Consider the following 26,364-nt stretch of genomic DNA (forward strand, 5'->3'; position numbering starts at 1 on the left):
CACAAACCACACCCACACAAACCACACCCACACAAACCACACCCACACAAACCACACCCATATAAACCACACCACACAAACCACACCCACACAAACCACACCCATAATCCCCATCATCCCCCACCCCCTTGTGCACCCCCACCCCTGACCCTCCACCCCCCTCATCCCACCCCCACCTTCCCCACACACACACGGGGAGGGGAGGGGTGAGACGAGGGGTCGAAGGGCGCTCCCCCCCTTTATTCTCTTTTTATAATTAAGAATTAAATAATTGTAGGCAAAGCAAATATAATCATACCATATTAAAAACATTAAAATCTTTATATTTATGAAAACATTTTTCTTGAGGTATATATTCAGTTTCTTCCCAGCACAAGCCAAAGGCAACTTCACCAGGAGTCTTTAGGTTCTGAATCTCTTTCTGTTTAAGACAAGGTGGAAGAGAAAATATTGATATAGGGTGAAGCAAGGAGAAGGTAAAGTGGATGAGGATATATAATAAATAAACCATACCTCCAAAAGATCGAGCTTTGTGTCAAGGTCGTCGAGATGAAAATTTAGGGTATCACAGGTTGGAAGTAAATAACCACTCTTTAGGATCTCAAAATAGTCCCAATCAAAGCTGTGATCGTGGTCGTGGTTGTGGTCATCGATCTCAACTCTCATCTCTGTTAATAAAGGGTTTGTTTGAGGTGTTATATTCTGTTTAAAAAAAGAAAGAAAAAACATGAGGAGGTATGATTAAAAGATACATCGTATTGTCAATAAATAAATAAATAAATCTCAACGCTCATTTATTGGTGTTGGGCTAGTGGTTAGTGTGCCGGCTTAGGATCCTAGGATCCTGGGTTCGAATCCTGGTCGATCGCTGAATTAACGCCAGGGGGGTTGACTCAGCCTGTCATCCTTCCGAGGTCGGCTAATTGAGGACCAGTTCACTGGTAATTCCCTGTTTGTCGTTAAAGGCGGCAAAAAGGGTTGGCGTCAGGAAGGGCATCCGGCCGTAAAAAAAAAAAACATTGCTTCAAAAAGGGGACCGAAAAACAACAACAACCATGGTTCCCGAAAAAGGCCAACCCCCGCTTGCGGGGAAAAATGGCCTCTAAGGTGGTTTTTTATATATTTTTTCTCATTTATTGGGGCCAGTCAGAGAGATGAATAATGAATTACCAGGGATAGACGATGATGGTGGTTTCGAACAAGAGGCAACATCTCGTCTGTGTCTTCTTCGAGGTTAATACTGCAGATAAAATAAAGACAAATTACTGTGCTGAAGGAAGCCAGACAAAACATCACACACACACACGCACACACACATACACGCATTCTAAGGCAGCCTCATTTAACATCAACGTATTTTATTTTGTATCATACCTTCCACATGAATCTTCAAAGAACGGTGAAACATTGAATAAATTAGTTGAGTGAATATTCTGAGGCCTCCATCCCAGAGATAGGTTGTTAAAACCCGTATTCAGATCGTTGTGAAACTCTTGACGAACAACTTGAAATTCTGCCAGGACCTCATTAAAAATATTCCATTCCTCATGAAGGTCATTCGCAATACTTGAATTGCTGTAATAAAAAGGAAAATAAATAATTCGTTATATAATTAATCACATACAAAGCTCTCATTAACAGTTTAATACCAAATGAAACTTACCAATATCCGGGTGAGTTGATATATTCTTCATCAGAGGAAAGACTGGAATAAGACAAGTTGACGCTCATCTCCGTCGATTTGCAATGTTTAAAATTGAACGAACACGGCTTTTATAATGTCAAATGTATTTAGGGAAGTGAAACTGCCTGTCAGTGTTTCGTGGAACTCAGGGTGTGTATGTGAAAAGCAGGAAACAAAACAATGAAAAATTCTGGGAAGGAATCCAAGTTAGACAACATGGCATTTCTCAAAAGTGAGGAGATTAATGAGAAAAGGATCGAGTATGGTTAAAATATGCAATATATGTGCGTCCCTGTCTTTTTGTCTTTTTTTTCTTCTTTACTGTTACATAAATGATTGAACCAGGTTATAACCAAACCAAGGAATGGAGGTGTAATCAACCTTGGTATATAAATGGAAAGCATAACGGATGTGAGAAATACCAAATAGGTATAATTGAGGAGATAACGGGGGTGAAGGTAAATGAAACAAATAAAAGAATAAATTTCAATACTAATAAGTTGGAGGATGTGAGGAAAATAAATATCTTGGAATGGACAGAAAATTTTGATGGTTGTCAAGAAATCGAGTGAAAAATAATTTACTATAATCTTTAAATGATATGTGGCTAGGGGGGTGGTCAAACAAGGTCATTAAGAGAGGTGTATCATTTTATCTTGGTTCAAAATAAATACTTTGAGCAAGGAGCAAGGAACAAAATGATAATGTATTATTCGTCAATATACTGGATGGAGATGAACGTTTAAAAAAAACTTAAGTTTATTGCCTACTCCAGGACCAAAAATATTCATTGGCTCCTTGTTTGAGTTTGCAACAGTTGTCAATACACACACCAGGGGTTTGATTTGATAGATATTAAACCGGCTAGACTTGATCATGTCTCAGTGGGGGAGAAATAAGGGTGCACAATTTTATGGTGGGACAGCCGGTCAGAATGTTTTCCCCCTTTTTCACCATTCACTTACATGTAAAATTAGAGGTGGTCCAGAAGCAACATTTTCCCTCGATTCACAACGCTGGATGAATTCAAATTGAAGAGAGTCCGATTCGACGCAAGTGCTACCAGGACCACTCTCGGCTTCATTCCAATTGACAAACCGATCCTCACCGCGTCGTATGAAGTTGCGTACCTGATCGCAAAGCAGGGCAAACCGCACACCGTTGGCAAGACACTCATCAAACCGGCCGCGTTGAAGATGGCCAACATCATGCTGGGAAAAGCTGCTGAAAACAAGTTATCTCTCGTTCCACTCTCAAATGACACCATCAGATGCAGAATCGACGATGTGAGCGACGACATCCTCACCCAGGTAGTTGCAGATTTAGTCACCAGCCTGACGAAATTCAGCCTTCAACTTGACGAGACCACCGACATTTCGAAATTGAGCCAGCTCATCTTATTTGTGCGTTATGTCAAAGGAGACGAGATCAAGGAAGACTTTCTGTTCTGCAAGCCTTTCACAACAATGACGAAGGCAGCTGATGTGAAGAAGCTTGTGGACGACATCTTCAGAAGCAACGGCCTCTCGTGGAACATGGTGTCTGCAGTTTGCTCGGACGGAGCTCCAGCCATGCTGGGATGCAACTCCGGTTTTGGAGCGCTGGTGAAGGCTGATGCACCACACATCATCGTCACACACTGCGTCCTGCACAGACACGCGCTGGCATCAAAAACCCTGCCTCCAAAACTGGCCAATGTTCTGAAAATCGTCGTTGAAACTGTGAATTACGTGCGAAGCCGTGCTCTGAATCATCACATCTTCAAAGAGCTGTGCAATGAAATCGGCTCTGAATTAGAAGTCCTTCTCTACCACTCTAACGTTCGATGGTTATCACGAGGGAAGGTAGTTTGCCGTGTTTTTGCCTTGCGTGTAGAATTAGCCCTGTTTTTGCGAGAAAACCAGCATTGCCATGCAACGCATTTCCAAGAGTCAGAGTTCATCCTCGCCTTGGCGTACTTGGCTGACATCTTTGACGCACTCAATCATCGCAATTGCCAGATGCAGGGCGGTGGAGTGAATGTCATCGGATCTGAAGAAAAGCTGAACGCTTTCCGAAAGAAGTTACCGTTGTGGAGGCGGCGAACAGAGAACGACAACTTCGCGAACTTTTCGCTACTGGACGAGTGCGTGAGCGGGATCGAAGATGAGTCTGAAGTTGGAGGCACTGCTGTACCGGGGTGCGGCAGCCATTTACATTCGACGTTGCAACGGCAGATGTCAACGACGAATACCTCGACGACCTCATCGAACTTCAGCAGAGCCAGACTCAACAACAACTCTTCAGCACAACAACGCTCTCAACCGGTTTCTGAGGTAAAAGCCGCACGGGGAAGCTAGCTCTTCTCCACGGATGGAAGAGGTAAGCTATATGGAAGAAGGGATGGAAGATGCGGGAAGTCTTGGGAGTGAGTCAGAAGTAGTGGGGGTATACATCGGGTGGTGGTGGAACCTCCACCGCAATCAAGGCGGTCCCGAACGACAATCAGGCCTTAATGCAATTCATTAAGGACCAATTGGGAGGATTGGAGAATCGACAGAAGGCCGAAATGAGGGCTCAGAGGGAGCACAGTGAGCGAACCAGTAAAGAAATGAATGACAAAATGGAGGGAATGAATGAGCGATTGAATAACAGCATGAGTGATAAAATTGATTGGTTGAAGGGAGAGATGGGAGAAATGAAAAATGACATGAAGGGATTGAGTGATCGATTGGAGGGACACATTGAAGGAATGGGAATTAAAATTAATGAATGTACGACTAAATTGTGGGAAGGACGAACGAATGGTGCCATTGGGGCCCAGGAGAAGCCAATGGTGGCAGAAATAGAATCGGAACGGGGGGGAAGGCAAATTGGGGATTGCACCGGGAATGGCAATTGAAGGAAATGGGGAGTGCTCACAGGTAGATGGGGAAACTGCATGTGAAGAGGTGAATGGAGAATTAAATTGTAAGGGAGGATGTTGCCCACATCGTGGCCTGGAGGTGTATTGGGATTGGGTGGATGCCCCCAACACCTCAACAGGGAAATGAATTTGAATCCTTGCTGTGCCAGGGCGGTGGTTCGGAGCAAGAGGGGGTAACATTATTGGGGGCCTGGGTAATGGAGCCGAACTGGGTATTTATTGGGGAAGGCCTGTCGGAGCCGGAATTGATGGGTAATGATGATGAAAATGATTTGACCCAGCGGCTGGGGACCTGGGACAGTCCCGTGGAGGTAGGGTTTGACCAGGCCCAAAGGAGTTTGGGGGAGGAGGTGAGTCGGTCCGAGGAGGAGGTTGTGGTGACCGAGGGGACCCTCACCATACACTGCGGTTTGGTAACGGAGGCTCCGAAATTACAGAACCAGTTGGGGGAGTGTGTTGGCTCCGGGCTGGATTCGGACAGAGAGGGATCGGGAGATCGAGCCTCCGACGATTTGGTCCCTGTAGGGAATGTGGACCAGCTGCAGGGAGGGGCAGAACAACCTGTGGTTGGGGTTGTTACCTGCAGCTGCGGTGATTGGACACCTGGGGCCAAAAATTTAAAAGGAGAAAGAAATTTAGATTTAAATGGGAATTTGTTTTGGAGCAGCCTTGGTTGGAGTTGGTCCCTGGGCTGCGGGATTCGGACAAGGGGAGGTCATTGGTGATGGCCTCGGGGAAAATTTGCCCCTTTCGAAATTTGAGTATGCCAGCCAGCTGGGGGGCTGTGCTGGCGAGATTTGGACGTGGGGTCCAGCCATGGGTGGCATGGTACGACCTGGGCTCCACGGGGGGTCTGGTGGAGTGTGGCGTCCCTTGTCCGTCGGGGCGCAGCCCAAGCTGGTGGCTCGGGCCGGCAGGGTCACCGGACCCTGGTGGGGGCCAAGACCTCCAGGGGGTCCGAGGTGGTTTCTCAAGCCTGGGATGGCATTTATTGAGGACCACTAGGGGGAGGTGTTGTGGGTCACGCTTTGGTGGTGGCACTGCGGACGGCCAACATGGGCCTTATGTGGTGACCGCCCAGGCATGCGGCCTGGCACCCTCTCCCTGAGAATCTGGGACAGCCAGCATGGGTGCACTGCCATGCTTATGCTGGGCTATGGACGCGGGTCGAACCGCATGGACAGGGATGGAGATAGCCTGCCGGACAACCATTGGGGCATCTGTGGAACGTGATGGTGTGAGGGTGACCTTCCACAGATGTTCCGTTATGATTTATGGACTCTCGGTTTGGGAAGAGAGCCATGGGGATGTGAATCGGGAATGTGTAATGAGCCGAGCATATGGGCCATGCTCGGCTGGCATGTATATGGCAAAGCATCTTTCTTTGGTGAAATGAGTGAATTGTGACAAATGTTTGGCATGGTTAAACTGTGGGTTAGATACAAATTTAAGGGTGAATTTTGAAATGTCATGGTGGTCACTGCACAGTTGCACCATTATTGATCCAGGTGTGCTAGACCAAAGTGTTGGAGGCTGTGATAAAATTGACAGGGTAGCAGGACACAGCCTTCAACTGGTTGCGGGGGCGACTGTGCTGATATTTGGGACGCGGAGTCATGGGGATGGAGTTGGGGGTCTGAGGGTCAACGCGGTGCTGTGCGTGTCCGAGGTGTGTGGACCATGTCTTCTGGGTGTGTCTCCTGGTGGAGCATGGCTGTTGACTGGACCTTGGTGTCATCACGTGTGGGTGAGCACTGGGGGGCTGCAGTTCTGTGGACTGGGGGACGAGGGCGGCGTAGATGACATGAGGGGAATGCCATGCACTGCGACAGTCTCCCCCAGGGCCGAGGTTGTGCGTGCGGTAGTGTTTTTGGCAGCAGGTGCTCACTGCATTGGCCAGCTGGGGCTGGTGCAGCTGTGTTCTGCGCAGGGGGGCCGAAGGATGGATGGTGGGTCGCAACCTTATGGATGCTCATGGGCCATGTTGGCGTTTCGACTGCTCGGCTTGTCCCGATGACCCTTGCACGGTAGAGGTGCGGAGCTGTCGTGGCCACAGGTAGTTGTATAGTGATAATCACCGTTGGATGCGGACCCACATACCTGCCAGTGTAGTGGGGACAAAAGAAAAATTTGGTAAAATTTGATCGGCCCAATAATAAATTTGGGGATTTTGAAGGGTGGATGGTGGCACCTTTGGACTTGACCAACCGGAAGTTACCTGCACATCAAGGTAGGGGTAAGGCCTTGATGGTGACTGTCCCAGGCTTCAGGACTTGCTATGCAAATTGGGGACATGTAATTTCGAGTTGGGAGGTGGGTGAGAGTGATGACATGGCTGGTGAGGGGGATGGAATGTGTGCCACACAGAGTCTTGTGGGTGGCATTTGTTTATGTGTGGAGGTGATGTGTTTCTATGTGGTCGTGAGAGTGGAGATAATGGAGAGTTGAGTGATTATTGTGTGTTGGAAATGAAAATGTGTTGGTTAAATGTGAACGGGGATTTCACAACGGCAGGCCATGGCACAAACTCTTGTGACATCTTTTTGTACCATCTATGGCAATGTGTTGAGAATTGAATGGCAGCGGGGGAGGAAAAGTGTTTTGGGATCTTGTGGGTGGGGAAGGTGTGTGTGTCCGCAGGTACAGATCAGGCTCTGAGGAGCGATGCCTGCGCCCCCCCCCCCCCCTCTGCGGCAATTACCCCTGGCAGCCAGTGGTATCTGGAAATTGGAACTCGTCGACGGAGGGTCTGGTTGGGCGCACTGGGGTAAAGGAGACCCCCGGCGACCCGTGGAGCTGCACAACAGCAGGAGGCAACGGAGCCTGGTGTGTGGAGACCCTCACCGGCGGGGTAACGGCGGAAAGGGCTGTTGGGCTGTCACGGGGCCAAGAGGTAAAGGGGGGGGAGCATGAACTTGCAAGTCGGTTGACTGTTTTGGGACTGCGAGCACCACAGCCTGAAGCGCCCCCACCATCTTAGTAGTGTGGTACCTCCCCGCTGCCTAGTTAAGGAATACACACATGCATACGACATCAATGCCATGGTCCTGCAGGGGGGTGCATTGAAATACGTGCTTGGTTATGATTTTGTGTGCAAGGAGTGACGGAATGAGTGAGTGGATAAGAGGTTTGTGTTGTATGAATGAGGATGAAATCCACCGAGCCATGTCACTCACCTGTAACATCTGGACAGGGCCCGCAGAAATTTAGGGGCGCATTGGGATGTAGGGCCTCTTCCTATTTAGGGGCGCACCCTCTTCGATGAAGAAAAGGACAAGTTCTGGTGTGCGATAGAGAAGCTGATGGAAAACGTGAAAGATGAGGACGTTGTTGTGGTAGGAGGAGACCTAAATGGACATGTGGGAAGGAGTATGGATGGTTTTGACGGAGTTCATGGGGGTTACGGATATGGTGTGAGAAATGGAGAAGGTGAAAGGATTTTGGAGTTTGCTGATGGAGCTGATTTGTTGATTTGTAATACTCAGTTCCAGAAAGAGGATAATAAGCTTGTTACATACACGTCAGGTGGGTCGACGACAACCGTTGACTACCTGATGGTGCGTAGGCGAGATAGGGGGCACCTCCGGGACACAAAGGTGATCCCGGGGGAGGAGGCTGTTTCACAGCACCACTTGGTTGTCTGCGACGTAAGGGTGAAAGGTGCGAGGAGAGCTCGCCGGGTGAAGTACCAACCGAGAATGAAGGTGTGGAGGTTGAAAGAGGTGACAGTAAGGGAGGCATTAAAAGAGAGGCTGAGTAGGGTCGAGGATGATGTGGTTGAGCTTGAAAGTGGTTGGATGTCGATGAAAGCTAGTCTGTTGGGAGCCGTTGGTGAGGTATGTGGATGGACAAAAGGACCACCGAGGCACTCGGAAACATGGTGGTGGGATGATGAAGTTGGAAAGAGGATTGACGAGAAGAGGAAGAAGTTCAAGGAGTGGCAGAAGGCGAAGGGTACGGGAGCAGAAACAGCAGAGCATGAAAGTTATAAGGCAGCCAGGAAGGCTGCAAAGACAGAGGTAGCAAAGGCGCAGGAGGCATGTAGGAAAATGTTCGGAGAACGCTTGGATTCGGAAGAGGGTCAGAAAGCAGTATTCAGGATTGCAAAGCAGATAGCGAAAGAGAGGTGTGATGTGATGGGGGTGAGTTGCTTGAAGGATGAAGTGGGACAAATCGTTGTCGACCCAGATGGAATTAAAGGAAGATGGAAAAGATATATGGAAATGCTGTTGAATACAGAGAATGAATGGGATGGCAACATTGAGAGTAACCCAGTTTTAGGACCGGCAGAGAAGATAACTGAGAAGGAAGTTGAGGAAGCGATAAAAGCAATGAAGGGTAGAAAAGCGGGAGGGCCGACGGGAGTTGTGGGAGATATGTTGAAGGCAGCAGGAAGTTGGGGTGTGAAGAGAATGACAGAGATCTGTAATTTGGTGGTGAAAGAAGGCCGCATTCCAGTGGCTTGGGAACTGAGTGCCCTCGTCCCTTTATACAAGGGGAAAGGTGACCCTCTGGAGTGTGGCTCGTACCGAGCGATAAAGTTATTGGAGCATGGAATGAAGGTATTGGAAAGGGTGTTGGAGAGGAGGATAAGGAAGAAAGTGAAGATCGACGAAATGCAGTTTGGATTCATGCCAGGAAGAGGAACGACAGATGCGCTTTTCATTGTGAGGCAGTTGCAGGAGAAGTACATGGAGAAGAGGAAGAAGTTGTTTCTTGGGTTTGTTGATCTGGAGAAAGCATTCGATAGGGTACCACGCAAAGTATTGAGATGGGCATTGAGGAAGTTAGGAGTGGAGGAATGGTTGATCAGAGTAGTGATGGGAATGTACAAAAGAGCGCGCACAGCTGTAAGGACGAAGGACGGGAACAGTGGTGAGTTTGAGGTGAAGGTGGGAGTGCATCAGGGGTCGGTACTAAGTCCACTACTATTTGTAGCTGTGATGTAGGTGCTGGCTCAGAACGTAAAGGAGGGTTTACCGTGGGAGTTGTTGTATGCAGATGATCTGGTGTTGATTGCGGAAAGTATGGATGGACTGAAGGAAAAGATGAACACGTGGAAGGAATGTATGGAGACAAAAGGTCTGAAGGTGAATATCGGAAAGACGAAGGTGATGGCAAGTGGTAAAGCATGTGGTGAGGTGGAAAGAACTGGGAAGTGGCCCTGTGCTGTGTGTAGGAAGGGTGTCGGAGTGAACTCCATTCAATGTACAATGTGCGCTGAGTGGGTTCATCAAAAATGTAGTGGTCTGAGAGGGTCATTAACCAGTGTGGCAGCTACATTCAAATGTAAGGTGTGCACAGAGGGAGCTGCAGATGGAGGAAATGTTGAGTTGGATCTTGGAGACGGCGTGAAGCTGGAAGGTGTGAAAACATTTTGCTACCTCGGAGACATGCTGAATGGAGAAGTTGGATCTGACTCGGCAACGGTTGCTCGAGTGAGATGTGCATGGAAGAAGTTTCGGGAACTGAGTGGCGTGCTGATGGTGACGGGAGTGTCGTTGAAGCTGAAGGGAAAGGTGTATGCTGCATGTGTGAGAAGTGTTATGATTTATGGGAGCGAGACATGGGTAATGAACGTAGAGCAGCAACGAAGGTTGGAAAGGGTGGAAATGCGAATGGTTCGACGGATGTGCGGAGTATCGTTGAGAGAGAGGAAGACAAATGATGAATTGCGAAAGATGATGGGAATAGAGCCTGTGATTGATGCTGTGAAGAGGAACAGGTTGAGATGGTTTGGTCATGTGTTGAGGAAGGATGAAAGTGACTGGTTGAGAAGAGTGATGGAAATGAATGTAGAAGGAAGCAGAGGACGGGGAAGACCGAGAAAGACTTGGCTAAAGATGGTGGAAGAAGAAATGCGGGCAAGGGGGTTAACAAGGAGAGATGCAGAAAATAGGGCAAAATGGAGAAGATTGTCATGGGGACCGCAAGGCTAACCCCCGCTCTAGCAGGGAAAATGGCCTTTAAAATGCATGTTGTTGTTGTTGTTGTTGTATTGACATGGCCGCGCAGGTAAGGTTGTGTCTTGTGGCATCCACCGGGGGACGCGGTCTGTAGACCGGGGTTGTACAAATATTTTATAGAGTTTTGGAAATTTGTAAGTTTGGTAAGTTTTGTGGTTAAGTTAGATTTTGATGTGTTGTTTGTTTTCTCCCACCGCAGGAACGAATCGAAATGATTGTAAATATGTGCCTGCATGATTGTTAAGGGGATTAGGATGTTAAGAAGTATAGGTAGGAAGTCCGACTCACTTCCCACAGCCCTCCTGATTTATTTCATAGGTTAATTAAGTGTGTGACAGTAAGCGTTAAGACTGGAATTGTCGCGCCTGCAGTGAACCTAGCAGGAGCTACGGTTCCAGTTGGGGGGCTGTGCTATGTCTGGGGGTCGAGAAATATCTAGAGCCAGATAGATCTGTGTATGTAGGTATCCGACTGTCGTGATAGGGAATCTACCTGTAATAAGTTCTGCATGTTTAGTCGGTTTGTCGGTGAAGAAGTATACCTGTGGATATACCAGGATGTTCGAGTGTTAGATAGAGTAGGGATTAAGAATAAGCCAGCTAAAGCCAGCTACCCCTCCGCTAGGCCTCGAGTAACACGCTACATGCTATGACCACACTCCAGGCCTGTGGAGGGCACTGATTAGGTGGCGCGCCGAGGCTGACGTCACCGCAGCAAGGTTATAAGAGGGCGCGCCGAACTCTATGCGCACTGCGCAGTCCTAGTCCTAGCCTGAGTTCACTGGCTTGCTTCTGGGAGTTCTCTTGAGTTGAGTGGAGTTCGCTTGCTTCCTGCACGTTCCTTTATCTCTCTGGCACGTCCAACCCTTGGGAGAGCTGACTGGGACTTGGCAGACCGATCGTGTGTGGAGATCGACCTCGTGTGGAGTCACTAGCCTGCGTTGGACGCGTGGTGCTTGGAGCGAGGCCTGGTGGTGCTTGGAGCGAGGACTGGTGATGCTTGGGGCGAGGCGGGGTGGTGCTCGGAGGCGGTCGGAGAGGGCCGCGTGGGACGTCGACTGAGCCAAAGACAAGACGAGGGACAGATAAGGCCGCACCCACGGAACATTCACAATTACATTACGGACGTTTTTCTTTTGTTAATCCATTCCTGTGTCTCGTTTCTGTTGTTGAGTCCGGTGTGTGGGATCCCAACGTAGGATTTACATGATTTGATTACCGTCGCGTTTCATTGTTATCGGGTGCCGGGAATAAATCTTTATTTTTGTACATTTGAAATCTTGTGTGTCGAGTACATTAATTCCCCGCAGGATCGAAGCCGCGGTCGGCGCGCCCCAGGTAAGCGCTTTTTCTGCAGCTTTCCACTTCCCTTCCTCCTCCCGCGTTTCATAAGTAGAATTCGCGTTTGGTCGTCGCCTCCATTAAAGCTGTTCTGGTCTTCCGCGGTCCCTGGTGTTAACCAAAGGGTCTGCACGACAGCATTGTCCTTGCTTTGCCATGTTTGCGCTATTAACGAGTGCCAAGTTTTAAATTGTCATAACTTTGTCAGTTTATGTCCTAGAATGATAGTTGTGGTATTGAATGGTAGCGCGTGGGTCACAATGTAGTTTACAATATGATTTGAACTTATAAAGTCTCACAGATATACCTCAAACAAACTTAATGTCGAAATTTGATTTTTTTTTTTGACGCGCCGGATATCTATAAGGGGTGTGTTTATATGTACCCCAATAACTCATATTACATATGTCTGAAACTTACTTATGAGGGTTTGAAACGAACTGACACAAGCTCAGCTTTCATTTGGTACGTTATATGTATGTATAGCTGCTGTAATGACCCCATAATTCACCAGAATGTGAAAATGTGCCAACGGATCACGACGCGAAGCGAAATTGGTCACGTTTTGAGAGTACCCCCATACATTGGCCCCAAATGACAAGTTCATCCCAACTTATGCAATGTTAACATTTGATTTCATGTTCAGGACACTCTGGGGCATCAGAAAAATATAGGGTCGGAGGTTTGTGGGGGGGGGGGGGGGGGGGGGTGCACGGCCAGCTTCAGCAGCCCATGGCCTATAATGATGTGCATTCATATTCATAAAATAAAAAAATTCCCTTATGAATTACGAACCACTGGGAATCTATCCCCTTTTTATGCCTCCACCAACAAAGTCGCTGGAGGCATTATGTTTTCAGGTTGTCCATCCGTCCGTCCATGATAGGTTTTAGTTACCACGATAACTTGAGAACGGCTGGAAGGATCTTCGTCAAACTTGATGCAGGTATGTATAATGAAGTAACGATGAAGTCATTCGATTTTGGGGTCAAGTGGTCAAAGGCCAAAGGCCCATGACCAAAGGTCATGTTGAGTAAAAATCCTGTTACCGGAATAACTTGTGAACCAGTCATGGGATTCTGACCAAATTTGGTACACTTATGGATAATGATGTAAAGAAGAACCGTTTAGATTTTGCCGTGAAGAGGTCAAAGGTAAACGTCTGCAATCGGTCTATAACTTCAGGATGGCTGAAGTGATCCAATTCAAACTTTCTACAGGGACATATAATGATGTAAAGATTAACTGATTATATTTTAGGGTCAAGAGGTCAATGGTCAAAGTCTGAAATAGGTCTATAACTTGAGAACGACTGAAGTGATCGAATTCAAACTTGCTACAGGTATGTATAATGATGTAAAGATTAACTGATTATATTTTGGGGTCAAGAGGTCAAAGGTCAAAGTCTGTAATATGTCTATAACTTGAGAACGACTGAAGTGATCTAATTCAAACTTGCTACAGGTATGTATAATGATGTAAAGATTAACTGATTATATTTTGGGGTCAAGAGGTCAAAGGTCAAAGTCTGTAATAGGTCTATAACTTGAGAATGACTGAAGTGATCGAATTCAAACTTTCTACAGGTATGTATAATGATGTAAAGATTAACCGATTAGATTTTGGTGTCCCGAGGCCAAAGTTCAGAGGTCACATCTGATAACTTGAGAACAACTGAATGGATTTAAATCAAACTTGGTACAATTATTATAATGATGTATTAATGTGGGCAGAGACATATCGGTCAACACCGTGATGTCCAAGAGTGTCTTGTCTAGTTTCCCATTGGAACAATGCCCCGACATTTGTGGATTCACCATTTGTGGTATGTTTCAGGAACGTATCCCTCGCAAATGTCGAGGTTCCACAGTATTTACATGTGTGCATGAAGGTGGATACTTTGAGACCTGGGAAGGCTCCGTTCCAACTATTGAAACCCGCATATGGAGATAACAACTAACGGCCCTCACGCACGCACACACACACACACACACACACACACACACACACACACACACACACACACACACACACACACACACACACACACACACACACACATTCTATGGAGCCATCCTCCTCACATGACTCCTTGGCTTTAAATCTGACAAGCTCCAGGAAATAACCTCTGTGGGTGTTCTCTCCATTCTCTTCCTCACTCGAACCAAACAAATTGCAAAGAACAAACCTTTTTGATCCTCTGTCCGGGCGATCGCTGCAAAACTTCATTCTTTAATATTCAGCCTGATGTTAATCAATCGATAGTCCGCACTGCATGCCGCTCTACGGTGACAGTGCCATCCAGTCTCCAGGCATCTCCTGCAGTCCTTCTGACAGACAATAGCAAAGTCAATGCAATGACACAATGAAACGACACATCTCACACACACACATCTCACACACACACATCACTCACTCACACATCACTCACACACAACACACACACACAAACACACAACACACAACACACACACACACACACACACACACACAACAACCATTTATCTTCTATTGAGGTATTATACTTACCTGATTCTTGGCTTTAAAGTTGCCAAACTCCTGGAAATTACCTCTCTGGGTGTTCTTTCCATTCTCTTCCTTCCTCAGACCATAAAGATTGTAAAAAACAAACCTTTTTGATCTTCTGCCTGGGCATTCAATGCAGAACTTTATTATTGTCAAACTCAACCTGATGTTAATCAATCGATGGTCCGCACTGCATTCCGCTATATGCTGGCAATGCCATCCAGCCTCCAGGTAACTCCTGCACTCCTGACAAACAATGGCAAAGTCAATGCAATGACACAATGACATAATGCGTCACACACATACACACACCGACCATTTCTCATTTATTGAGCTATCCTCCATACACGACTCCTTGGCTTGAAAGCTGAAAAGCTCCAGGAAATAACCTCTGTGGGTGTTCTCTCCATTCTCTTCCTTACTCGGACACCGCACTATGACACAGCACAATGACACAACACAACAACCCCACACTATGACACCCCACACACATCTCGTTTTTTCATTTCTGTTCCTCACAATTCTATCTCTCTCTTATACACACACACACACACACACACACACACACACACACACACACACACACACACACACACACACACACACACACACACACACACACACACACACACACACACACACACACACACACACAACACACACACACACACATACATACACATATACACATACATACACACACACACTACATACACAGACACACACACACATACGTACACACACATACATACATACACACACACACACACATACTGCGGACACACATACACACACTGCGGACACACATACACACACACACACACGCAATACACTGACCACATATCTTCTATGGAGCCATCCTCCTTACATGCCTCCTTGGCTTTAAATCTGAAAAGCTCCAGGAAATAACCTCTGTGGGTGTTCTCTCCATTCTCTTCCTCACTCGGACCAAACAAATTGGAAAGAACAAACCTTGGTGATCCTCTGTCCGGGCGATCGCTGCAAAACTTCATTCTTTAATATTCAGCCTGATGTTAATCAATCGATGGTTCACACTGCATGCCGCTCTACGGTGACAGTGCCATCCAGTCTCCAGGCATCTCCTGCAGTCCTTCTGACAGACAATAGCAAAGTCAATGCAACGAAACGAAACGACACGAAACGACACGAAACGACACGAAACGACACGACACGACACGACACGACACGACACGACACGACACAGGTTACACAGCCATTGTGTTTGGGGGAAGTGATGTGACATCTTTATAGGATTTCTTTCCTCTCCAAACACACCAGGGCAATCATGAAGACATTTTCTCCTCCACATGCCAATCCACAGGTTTTGTCCATTTCCCTATCCCATAAATGCGGAGTGACAACCAAGGAAGCAGCACGTACCTTTTAAAAAGTCTTCTCTACGACTCATATCAGGGTCAGAATTGAAATATCCAACCTCCATCGAAATTACAAATTTCTCACTTTTCCTGAAAAAAATTTTCACTGAAATATCAGGCCATTTTTTGGTTTGTTCCGCACAAACTCAGAGCAGTCGCTCGCATACAAATGTCTCCGGGTCTGTATTGAAATACAAAAAGCATTAATTGTGTCACTAACTGCAACAGGAAAAAATAAACCTTTGAAGTTGACAAAACAGTAAATGCTGAGCAGTAAAAACTTGTCCACAAAACAAATACAATTTATATTTCTATTTAAAAATGCGGAAAATAATGAAATGTCTCACCTCAATAAATTTATGTTGGAAGTGGTAAAATTTCCCCCTCACCCGATTTATCGTGAATAAGGACAGAGAACAGTTCTTGCTTTCCTTATCACATTCTTCTGTATCCATTTTGCTCCACTGTCGTACATTTTTGCAAAATATTGGCAGGTGCTATTTAAAGAGGTGCTCAGTGGTGAACTTCCCAATGTTTCTTCAGACTTCGCTTCCATGGCGTTGTTGTCATTGGGACTTTCATTGCTGCACCACATTGACATGACACAAAATGGAACTCTCTTAGGAGACCAAATAGCACATCTAGATCATCAAAAGCAGTTATCATACTAAAATACGCCATTTGTGTTTGTCTGATGAATTTTTGACGCCAATACATTCTGTCGTTACTTGTCCAATCTCAACCAAACTTGACAGGATGACGAAGGGTTACACAATGAAGGTTGTAGCGCATTCATTTCCCCCCCCCCCCCCCCCACCTCCCCAAGGGGGTTTTCTCCCCCGAGCGGGTTTTCCCCACCATTGCAGTCAATGGGGTTGCACGTTCAGGTGTATATAAATGTTAAATTAGGTTTATCGTCGCGTTTGTCCAAAGAAGCTTTATCGTGGCGTTTTTCCAAAGACGCTTTTAATAACAAAATTAATGATAATCACATATTATTAATGTTATGACAAAACAAAATTGATACTAATAAAGTCGCACTTCCCCAAGGCGTTTTTACTGCAGTGATGACGTGTATAAACAGCTTATCTTACAATAATTCACCAAATGTCCATCTGTCTGTTCGAAGGTACCGTAAAAACTGCTGAACCGATCGCAAATATATTTTGGGTGGGTATTCCTGGGACCCCTGGGAGTAAAATAGGCTATTTAGTTTTCCCAATTTCAGCTTTGGTCTCCAGCATTCTCAGGTTTGGTCTCCCGCATAACATTCGCGTTCGCATAACGTTCACTGTGACGACGTTCTCATTGTGACGATCTTACTATAACTCACCAAATGTCCGTCTGTCTGTCTGTTCGAAGGTACCGTAAAAACTGCTGAACTGATCGCAAAGATATTTTGGGTGGGTAATCCTGGGATCTCCAGGAGTAAAATAGGCTATTTGGTTTTCCCAATTTCAGCTTTGGTCTCCAGCATTCTCAGGTTTGGACTCCCGCATAACATTCGCGTTCGCATAACGTTCATTGTGACGATGTTCTTATTGTGACGATGTTGTGACGATGGATGTGTTCACGTTGGTGTTTGACGTGACGGTGTGTAACGTAATTTCGTAATGTTTTTCGTTTCGTAATCCTTTAATGAACGTTTAATGTTTAATGAACGTTTCATGTTTAATGAACGTTTAATGCCCTTCGATGTCCGGGGCCGCACACGCGGTACACTGGACGGGCCAGCGTGTACCTTGCCCTTTGCCGTCAGGCTCCGGTAAACCGCTGAACCCCATCCGTGATGGGGACTGGGGCTTGAGACAGTGTCCCACGAACGAGGAATTCCCAGTAAGCGCAAGTCATCAGCTCGCGTTGATCAAGTCCCTGCCCTTTGTACACACCGCCCGTCGCTACAACCGATCGGACGGTTTGGTGAGACCCTCGATCTCGGCTCGTGCCGGTGCACCGAAAAGATGAGCGAGCTTGACTGTCTAGAGGAAGTAAAAGTCGTAACAAGGTTTCCGCAAGTGAACCTGCGGAAGGATCATTATCGGGACAACATGAGAGCGAGCGAGACGCGAGACGTATGTGGTACGTTGTCGTCCATGTGCTGTTTAGATTTTGATGATTTGCGTGTGATATGATTCAACGGATGTTTATATGAATCGTTTAAAATAAAAAAGCCTTCAATTTCTGATATTTTACCTTTTCATTTAGGCTTCCAGATTGAAGCCCCGCCCTTAGGGCAGGAACTGTTGCTAGTCTTACTATAATTCACCAAATGTCCGTCTGTCTGTCCGTTCGAAGGTACCGCAAAAACGGCTGAACCGATCGCAACGATATTTTGGGTGGGTAATCCTCGGACCCCCTGGAGTAAAATAAGCTATATTGTTTCTCTAATTTTTCCAAGTTTTCCAATTTTCCAGTTTTTCCAAACACGATGGAATAATATGTACCGATATGAACAGTGATGTGGCTTTTGTTGAAATTCTACAGATGGAATTAAAATTTTGGACCCAGATGGAATTAAAGGAAGATGGAAAAGATATATGGAAATGCTGTTGAATACAGAGAATGAATGGGATGGCAACATAGAGAGTAACCCAGTTTTAGGACCGGCAGAGAAGATAACCGAGAAGGAAGTTGAGGAAGCGATAAAAGTAATGAAGAGTAGAACAGCGGGAGGGCCGACGGGAGTTGTGGGAGATATGTTGAAGGCAGCAGGAAGTTGGGGTGTGAAGAGAATGACAGATCTGTAATCTGGCGGTGAAAGAAGGCTGCATTCCAGTGGATTGGGAACTGAGTAACCTCGTCCCTCTATACAAGGGGAAAGGTGACCCTCTAGACTCTAGAGTGTGGCTCGTACCGAGCGATAAGGTTATTGGAGCATGGAATGAAGGTATTGGAAAGGGTGTTGGAGAGGAGGATAAGGAAGAAAGTGAAGATCGACGAAATGCAGTTTGAATTTATGCCAGGAAGAGGAACGACAGACGCGCTTTTTATTGTGAGGCAGATGCAGGAGAAGTACATGGAGAAGAGGAAGAAGTTGTTTCTTGGGTTTGTTGATCTGGAGAAAGCATTCGATAGGGTTCCACGCAAAGTATTGACATCGGCAATGAGGAAGTTAGGAGTGGAGGAATGGTTGATCAGAGTAGTGATGGCAATGTACAAAAGAGCGCGCACAGCTATAAGGACGAAGGACGGGAACAGTGGTGAGTTTGAGGTGAAGGTGGGAGTGCATCAGGGGTCGGTACTAAGTCCACTACTATTTGTAACTGTGATGGAGGTGCTGGCTCAGAACGTAAAGGAGGGTTTACCGTGGGAGTTGTTGTATGCAGATGATCTGGTGTTGATTGCGGAAAGTATGGATGGACTGAAGGAAAAGATGAACAAGTGGAAGGAATGTATGGAGACAAAAGGTCTGAAGGTGAATATCGGAAAGACGAAGGTGATGGCAAGTGGTAAAGCATGTGGGGAGGTGGAAAGAACTGGGAAGTGGCCCTGTGCTGTGTGCAGGAAGGGTGTCGGAGTGAACTCCATTCAATGTACAATGTGCGCTGAGTGGGTTCATCAAAAATGTAGTGGTCTGAGAGGGTCATTAACCAGTGTGGCAGCTACATTCAAATGTAAGGTGTGCACAGAGGGAGCTGCAGATGGAGGAAATGTTGAGTTGGATCTTGGAGACGGCGTGAAGCTGGAAGGTGTGAAAACATTTTGCTACCTCGGAGACATGCTGAATGGAGAAGTTGGATCAGACTCGGCAACGGTTGCTCGAGTGAGATGTGCATGGAAGAAGTTTCGGGAACTGAGTGGCGTGCTGATGGTGAGGGGAGTGTCGTTGAAGCTGAAGGGAAAGGTGTATGCTGCATGTGTGAGAAGTGTTATGATTTATGGGAGCGAGACATGGGTAATGAACGTAGAGCAGCAACGAAGGTTGGAAAGGGTGGAAATGCGAATGGTTCGACGGATGTGCGGAGTATCGTTGAGAGAGAGGAAGACAAATGATGAATTGTGAAAGATGATGGGAATAGAGCCTGTGATTGATGCTGTGAAGAGGAACAGGTTGAGATGGTTTGGTCATGTGTTGAGGAAGGATGAAAGTGACTGGTTGAGAAGAGTGATGGAAATGAATGTAGAAGGAAGCAGAGGACGGGGAAGACCGAGAAAGACTTGGCTAAAGATGGTGGAAGAAGAAATGCGGGCAAGGGGGTTAACAAGGAGAGATGCAGAAAATAGGGCAAAATGGAGAAGATTGTCATGGGGACCGCAAGGCTAACCCCCGCTCTAGCAGGGAAAATGGCCTTTAAAATGCATGTTGTTGTTGTTGTTGTTGTATTGGGATGGCCGCGCAGGTAAGGTTGTGTCTTGTGGCATCCACCGGGGGACGCGGTCTGTAGACCGGGGTTGTACAAATATTTTATAGAGTTTTGGAAATTTGTAAGTTTGGTAAGTTTTGTGGTTAAGTTAGATTTTGATGTGTTGTTTGTTTCCTCCCACCGCAGGAACGAATCGAAATGATTGTAAATATGTGCCTGCATGATTGTTAAGGGGATTAGCATGTTAAGAAGTATAGGTAGGAAGTCCGACTCACTTCCCACAGCCCTCCTGATTTATTTAATAGGTTAATTAAGTGTGTGACAGTAAGCGTTAAGACTGGAATTGTCGCGCCTGCAGTGAACCTAGCAGGAGCTACGGTTCCAGGTGGGGGGCTGTGTTATGTCTGGGGGTCGAGAAATATCTAGAGCCAGATAGATCTGTGTAGGTAGGTATCCGACTGTCGTGATAGGGAATCTACCTGTAATAAGTTCTGCGTGTTTAGTCGGTTTGTCGGTGAAGAAGTATACCTGTGGATATACCAGGATGTTCGAGTGTTAGATAGAGTAGGGATTAAGAATAAGCCAGCTAAAGCCAGCTACCCCTCCGCTAGGCCTCGAGTAACACGCTACATGCTATGACCACACTCCAGGCCTGTGGAGGGCACTGATTAGGTGGCGCGCCGAGGCTGACGTCACCGCAGCAAGGTTATAAGAGGGCGCGCCGAACTCTATGCGCACTGCGCAGTCCTAGTCCTAGCCTGAGTTCACTGGCTTGCTTCTGGGAGTTCTCTTGAGTTGAGTGGAGTTCGCTTGCTTCCTGCACGTTCCTTTATCTCTCTGGCACGTCCAACCCTTGGGAGAGCTGACTGGGACTTGGCAGACCGATCGTGTGTGGAGATCGACCTCGTGTGGAGTCACTAGCCTGCGTTGGACGCGTGGTGCTTGGAGCGAGGCCTGGTGGTGCTTGGAGCGAGGACTGGTGATGCTTGGGGCGAGGCGGGGTGGTGCTCGGAGGCGGTCGGAGAGGGCCGCGTGGGACGTCGACTGAGCCAAAGACAAGACGAGGGACAGATAAGGCCGCACCCACGGAACATTCACAATTACATAACGGACGTTTTTCTTTTGTTAATCCATTCCTGTGTCTCGTTTCTGTTGTTGAGTCCGGTGTGTGGGATCCCAACGTAGGATTTACATGATTTGATTACCGTCGCGTTTCATTGTTATCGGGTGCCGGGAATAAATCTTTATTTTTGTACATTTGAAATCTTGTGTGTCGAGTACATTAATTCCCCGCAGGATCGAAGCCGCGGTCGGCGCGCCCCAGGTAAGCGCTTTTTCTGCAGCTTTCCACTTCCCTTCCTCCTCCCGCGTTTCATAAGTAGAATTCGCGTTTGGTCGTCGCCTCCATTAAAGCTGTTCTGGTCTTCCGCGGTCCCTGGTGTTAACCAAAGGGTCTGCACGACAGCATTGTCCTTGCTTTGCCATGTTTGCGCTATTAACGAGTGCCAAGTTTTAAATTGTCATAATTTTGTCAGTTTATGTCCTAGAATGATAGTTGTGGTATTGAATGGTAGCGCGTGGGTCACAATGTAGTTTACAATATGATTTGAACTTATAAAGTCTCACAGATATACCTCAAACAAACTTAATGTCGAAATTTGATTTTTTTTTTTGATGCGCCGGATATCTATAAGGGGTGTGTGTATATGTACCCCAATAACTCATATTACATATGTCTGAAACTTACTTATGAGGGTTTGAAACGAACTGACACAAGCTCAGCTTTCATTTGGTACGTTATATGTATGTATAGCTGCTGTAATGACCCCATAATTCACCAGAATGTGAAAATGTGCCAACGGATCACGACGCGAAGCGAAATTGGTCACGTTTTGAGAATACCCCCATACATTGGCCCCAAATGACAAGTTCATCCCAACTTATGCAATGTTAACATTTGATTTCATGTTCAGGACACTCTGGGGCATCAGAAAAATATAGGGTCGGAGGTTTGTGGGGGGGGGGGGGGGGGGGGTGCACGGCCAGCTTCAGCAGCCCATGGCCTATAATGATGTGCATTCATATTCATAAAATAAAAAAATTCCCTTATGAATTACGAACCACTGGGAATCTATCCCCTTTTTATGCCTCCACCAACAAAGTCGCTGGAGGCATTATGTTTTCAGGTTGTCCATCCGTCCGTCCATGATAGGTTTTAGTTACCGCGATAACTTGAGAACGGCTGGAAGGATCTTCGTCAAACTTGATGCAGGTATGTATAATGAAGTAACGATGAAGTCATTCGATTTTGGGGTCAAGTGGTCAAAGGCCAAAGGCCCATGACCAAAGGTCATGTTGAGTAAAAATCCTGTTACCGGAATAACTTGTGAACCAGTCATGGGATTCTGACCAAATTTGGTACACTTATGGATAATGATGTAAAGAAGAACCGTTTAGATTTTGCCGTGAAGAGGTCAAAGGTAAACGTCTGCAATCGGTCTATAACTTCAGGATGGCTGAAGTGATCCAATTCAAACTTTCTACAGGGACATATAATGATGTAAAGATTAACTGATTATATTTTAGGGTCAAGAGGTCAATGGTCAAAGTCTGAAATAGGTCTATAACTTGAGAACGACTGAAGTGATCGAATTCAAACTTGCTACAGGTATGTATAATGATGTAAAGATTAACTGATTATATTTTGGGGTCAAGAGGTCAAAGGTCAAAGTCTGTAATATGTCTATAACTTGAGAACGACTGAAGTGATCTAATTCAAACTTGCTACAGGTATGTATAATGATGTAAAGATTAACTGATTATATTTTGGGGTCAAGAGGTCAAAGGTCAAAGTCTGTAATAGGTCTATAACTTGAGAATGACTGAAGTGATCGAATTCAAACTTTCTACAGGTATGTATAATGATGTAAAGATTAACCGATTAGATTTTGGTGTCCCGAGGCCAAAGTTCAGAGGTCACATCTGATAACTTGAGAACAACTGAATGGATTTAAATCAAACTTGGTACAATTATTATAATGATGTATTAATGTGTGCAGAGACATATCGGTCAACACCGTGATGTCCAAGAGTGTCTTGTCTAGTTTCCCATTGGAACAATGCCCCGACATTTGTGGATTCACCATTTGTGGTATGTTTCAGGAACGTATCCCTCGCAAATGTCGAGGTTCCACAGTATTTACATGTGTGCATGAAGGTGGATACTTTGAGACCTGGGAAGGCTCCGTTCCAACTATTGAAACCCGCATATGGAGATAACAACTAACGGCGCGCACACGCACACACACACACACACACACACACACACACACACACACACACACACACACACACACACACACACACACACACACACACACACACACATTCTATGGAGCCATCCTCCTCACATGACTCCTTGGCTTTAAATCTGACAAGCTCCAGGAAATAACCTCTGTGGGTGTTCTCTCCATTCTCTTCCTCACTCGAACCAAACAAATTGCAAAGAACAAACCTTTTTGATCCTCTGTCCGGGCGATCGCTGCAAAACTTCATTCTTTAATATTCAGCCTGATGTTAATCAATCGATAGTCCGCACTGCATGCCGCTCTACGGTGACAGTGCCATCCAGTCTCCAGGCATCTCCTGCAGTCCTTCTGACAGACAATAGCAAAGTCAATGCAATGACACAATGAAACGACACATCTCACACACACACATCTCACACACACACATCACTCACTCACACATCACTCACTCACACACAACACACACACACAAACACACAACACACAACACACACACACACACACACACACACACACACACACACACACACACACACACCAACCATTTATCTTCTATTGAGGTATTATACTTACCTGATTCTTGGCTTTAAAGTTGCCAAACTCCTGGAAATTACCTCTCTGGGTGTTCTTTCCATTCTCTTCCTTCCTCAGACCATAAAGATTGTAAAAAACAAACCTTTTTGATCTTCTGCCTGGGCATTCAATGCAGAACTTTATTATTGTCAAACTCAACCTGATGTTAATCAATCGATGGTCCGCACTGCATTCCGCTATATGCTGGCAATGCCATCCAGCCTCCAGGTAACTCCTGCACTCCTGACAAACAATGGCAAAGTCAATGCAATGACACAATGACATAATGCGTCACACACATACACACACCGACCATTTCTCATTTATTGAGCTATCCTCCATACACGACTCCTTGGCTTGAAAGCTGAAAAGCTCCAGGAAATAACCTCTGTGGGTGTTCTCTCCATTCTCTTCCTTACTCGGACACCGCACTATGACACCGCACAATGACACAACACAACAACCCCACACTATGACACCCCACACACATCTCGTTTTTTCATTTCTGTTCCTCACAATTCTATCTCTCTCTTATACACACACACACACACACACACACACACACACACACACACACACACACACACACACACACACACACACACACACACACATACATACACATATACACATACATACACACACACACTACATACACAGACACACACACACATACGTACACACACATACATACATACACACACACACACATACTGCGGACACACATACACACACTGCGGACACACATACACACACACACACACCCAATACACTGACCACATATCTTCTATGGAGCCATCCTCCTTACATGCCTCCTTGGCTTTAAATCTGAAAAGCTCCAGGAAATAACCTCTGTGGGTGTTCTCTCCATTCTCTTCCTCACTCGGACCAAACAAATTGGAAAGAACAAACCTTGGTGATCCTCTGTCCGGGCGATCGCTGCAAAACTTCATTCTTTAATATTCAGCCTGATGTTAATCAATCGATGGTTCACACTGCATGCCGCTCTACGGTGACAGTGCCATCCAGTCTCCAGGCATCTCCTGCAGTCCTTCTGACAGACAATAGCAAAGTCAATGCAACGAAACGAAACGACACGAAACGACACGAAACGACACGAAACGACACGACACGACACGACACGACACGACACGACACAGGTTACACAGCCATTGTGTTTGGGGGAAGTGATGTGACATCTTTATAGGATTTCTTTCCTCTCCAAACACACCAGGGCAATCATGAAGACATTTTCTCCTCCACATGCCAATCCACAGGTTTTGTCCATTTCCCTATCCCATAAATGCGGAGTGACAACCAAGGAAGCAGCACGTACCTTTTTAAAAGTCTTCTCTACGACTCATATCAGGGTCAGAATTGAAATATCCAACCTCCATCGAAATTACAAATTTCTCACTTTTCCTGAAAAAAATTTTCACTGAAATATCAGGCCATTTTTTGGTTTGTTCCGCACAAACTCAGAGCAGTCGCTCGCATACAAATGTCTCCGGGTCTGTATTGAAATACAAAAAGCATTAATTGTGTCACTAACTGCAACAGGAAAAAATAAACCTTTGAAGTTGACAAAACAGTAAATGCTGAGCAGTAAAAACTTGTCCACAAAACAAATACAATTTATATTTCTATTTAGAAATGCGGAAAATAATGAAATGTCTCACCTCAATAAATTTATGTTGGAAGTGGTAAAATTTCCCCCTCACCCGATTTATCGTGAATAAGGAGAGAGAACAGTTCTTGCTTTCCTTATCACATTCTTCTGTATCCATTTTGCTCCACTGTCGTACATTTTTGCAAAATATTGGCAGGTGCTATTTAAAGAGGTGCTCAGTGGTGAACTTCCCAATGTTTCTTCAGACTTCGCTTCCATGGCGTTGTTGTCATTGGGACTTTCATTGCTGCACCACATTGACATGACACAAAATGGAACTCTCTTAGGAGACCAAATAGCACATCTAGATCATCAAAAGCAGTTATCATACTAAAATACGCCATTTGTGTTTGTCTGATGAATTTTTGACGCCAATACATTCTGTCGTTACTTGTCCAATCTCAACCAAACTTGACACGATGACGAAGGGTTACACAACGAAGGTTGTAGCGCATTCATTTCCCCCCCCCCCTCCCCAAGGGGGTTTTCTCCCCCGAGCGGGTTTTCCCCACCATTGCAGTCAATGGGGTTGCACGTTCAGGTGTATATAAATGTTAAATTAGGTTTATCGTCGCGTTTGTCCAAAGAAGATTTATCGTGGCGTTTTTCCAAAGACGCTTTTAATAACAAAATTAATGATAATCACATATTATTAATGTTATGACAAAACAAAATTGATACTAATAAAGTCG

General features: G+C 45.9%; 1 protein-coding gene across 1 annotated transcript; it reads right to left on the reverse strand.

Annotated features, from left to right (window-relative positions):
* Window positions 1-212: 212 nt before the first annotated feature.
* LOC144892240 (uncharacterized) lies at window positions 213-25,906 on the reverse strand. Its single transcript, XM_078777838.1, has 13 exons — window positions 25,683-25,906; window positions 25,340-25,516; window positions 24,916-25,057; window positions 23,637-24,246; window positions 16,166-16,402; window positions 15,823-15,999; window positions 15,394-15,535; window positions 14,585-14,667; window positions 14,084-14,225; window positions 1,375-1,575; window positions 1,171-1,240; window positions 514-702; window positions 213-421 (listed from the first exon to the last, which is right to left on the reverse strand). The coding sequence occupies exons 9-13, from the start codon at window positions 14,122-14,124 to the stop codon at window positions 293-295; spliced, it is 630 nt and encodes a 209-aa protein (XP_078633964.1). The 5' UTR covers window positions 14,125-14,225; window positions 14,585-14,667; window positions 15,394-15,535; window positions 15,823-15,999; window positions 16,166-16,402; window positions 23,637-24,246; window positions 24,916-25,057; window positions 25,340-25,516; window positions 25,683-25,906; the 3' UTR covers window positions 213-292.
* Window positions 25,907-26,364: the final 458 nt, after the last annotated feature.

The sequence above is a fragment of the Myxine glutinosa genome, chromosome 5 (genome assembly GCF_964187855.1).
Source record: "Myxine glutinosa chromosome 5, kmMyxGlut1.1, whole genome shotgun sequence".
In the NCBI taxonomy this organism is placed as follows: domain Eukaryota; kingdom Metazoa; phylum Chordata; class Myxini; order Myxiniformes; family Myxinidae; genus Myxine; species Myxine glutinosa.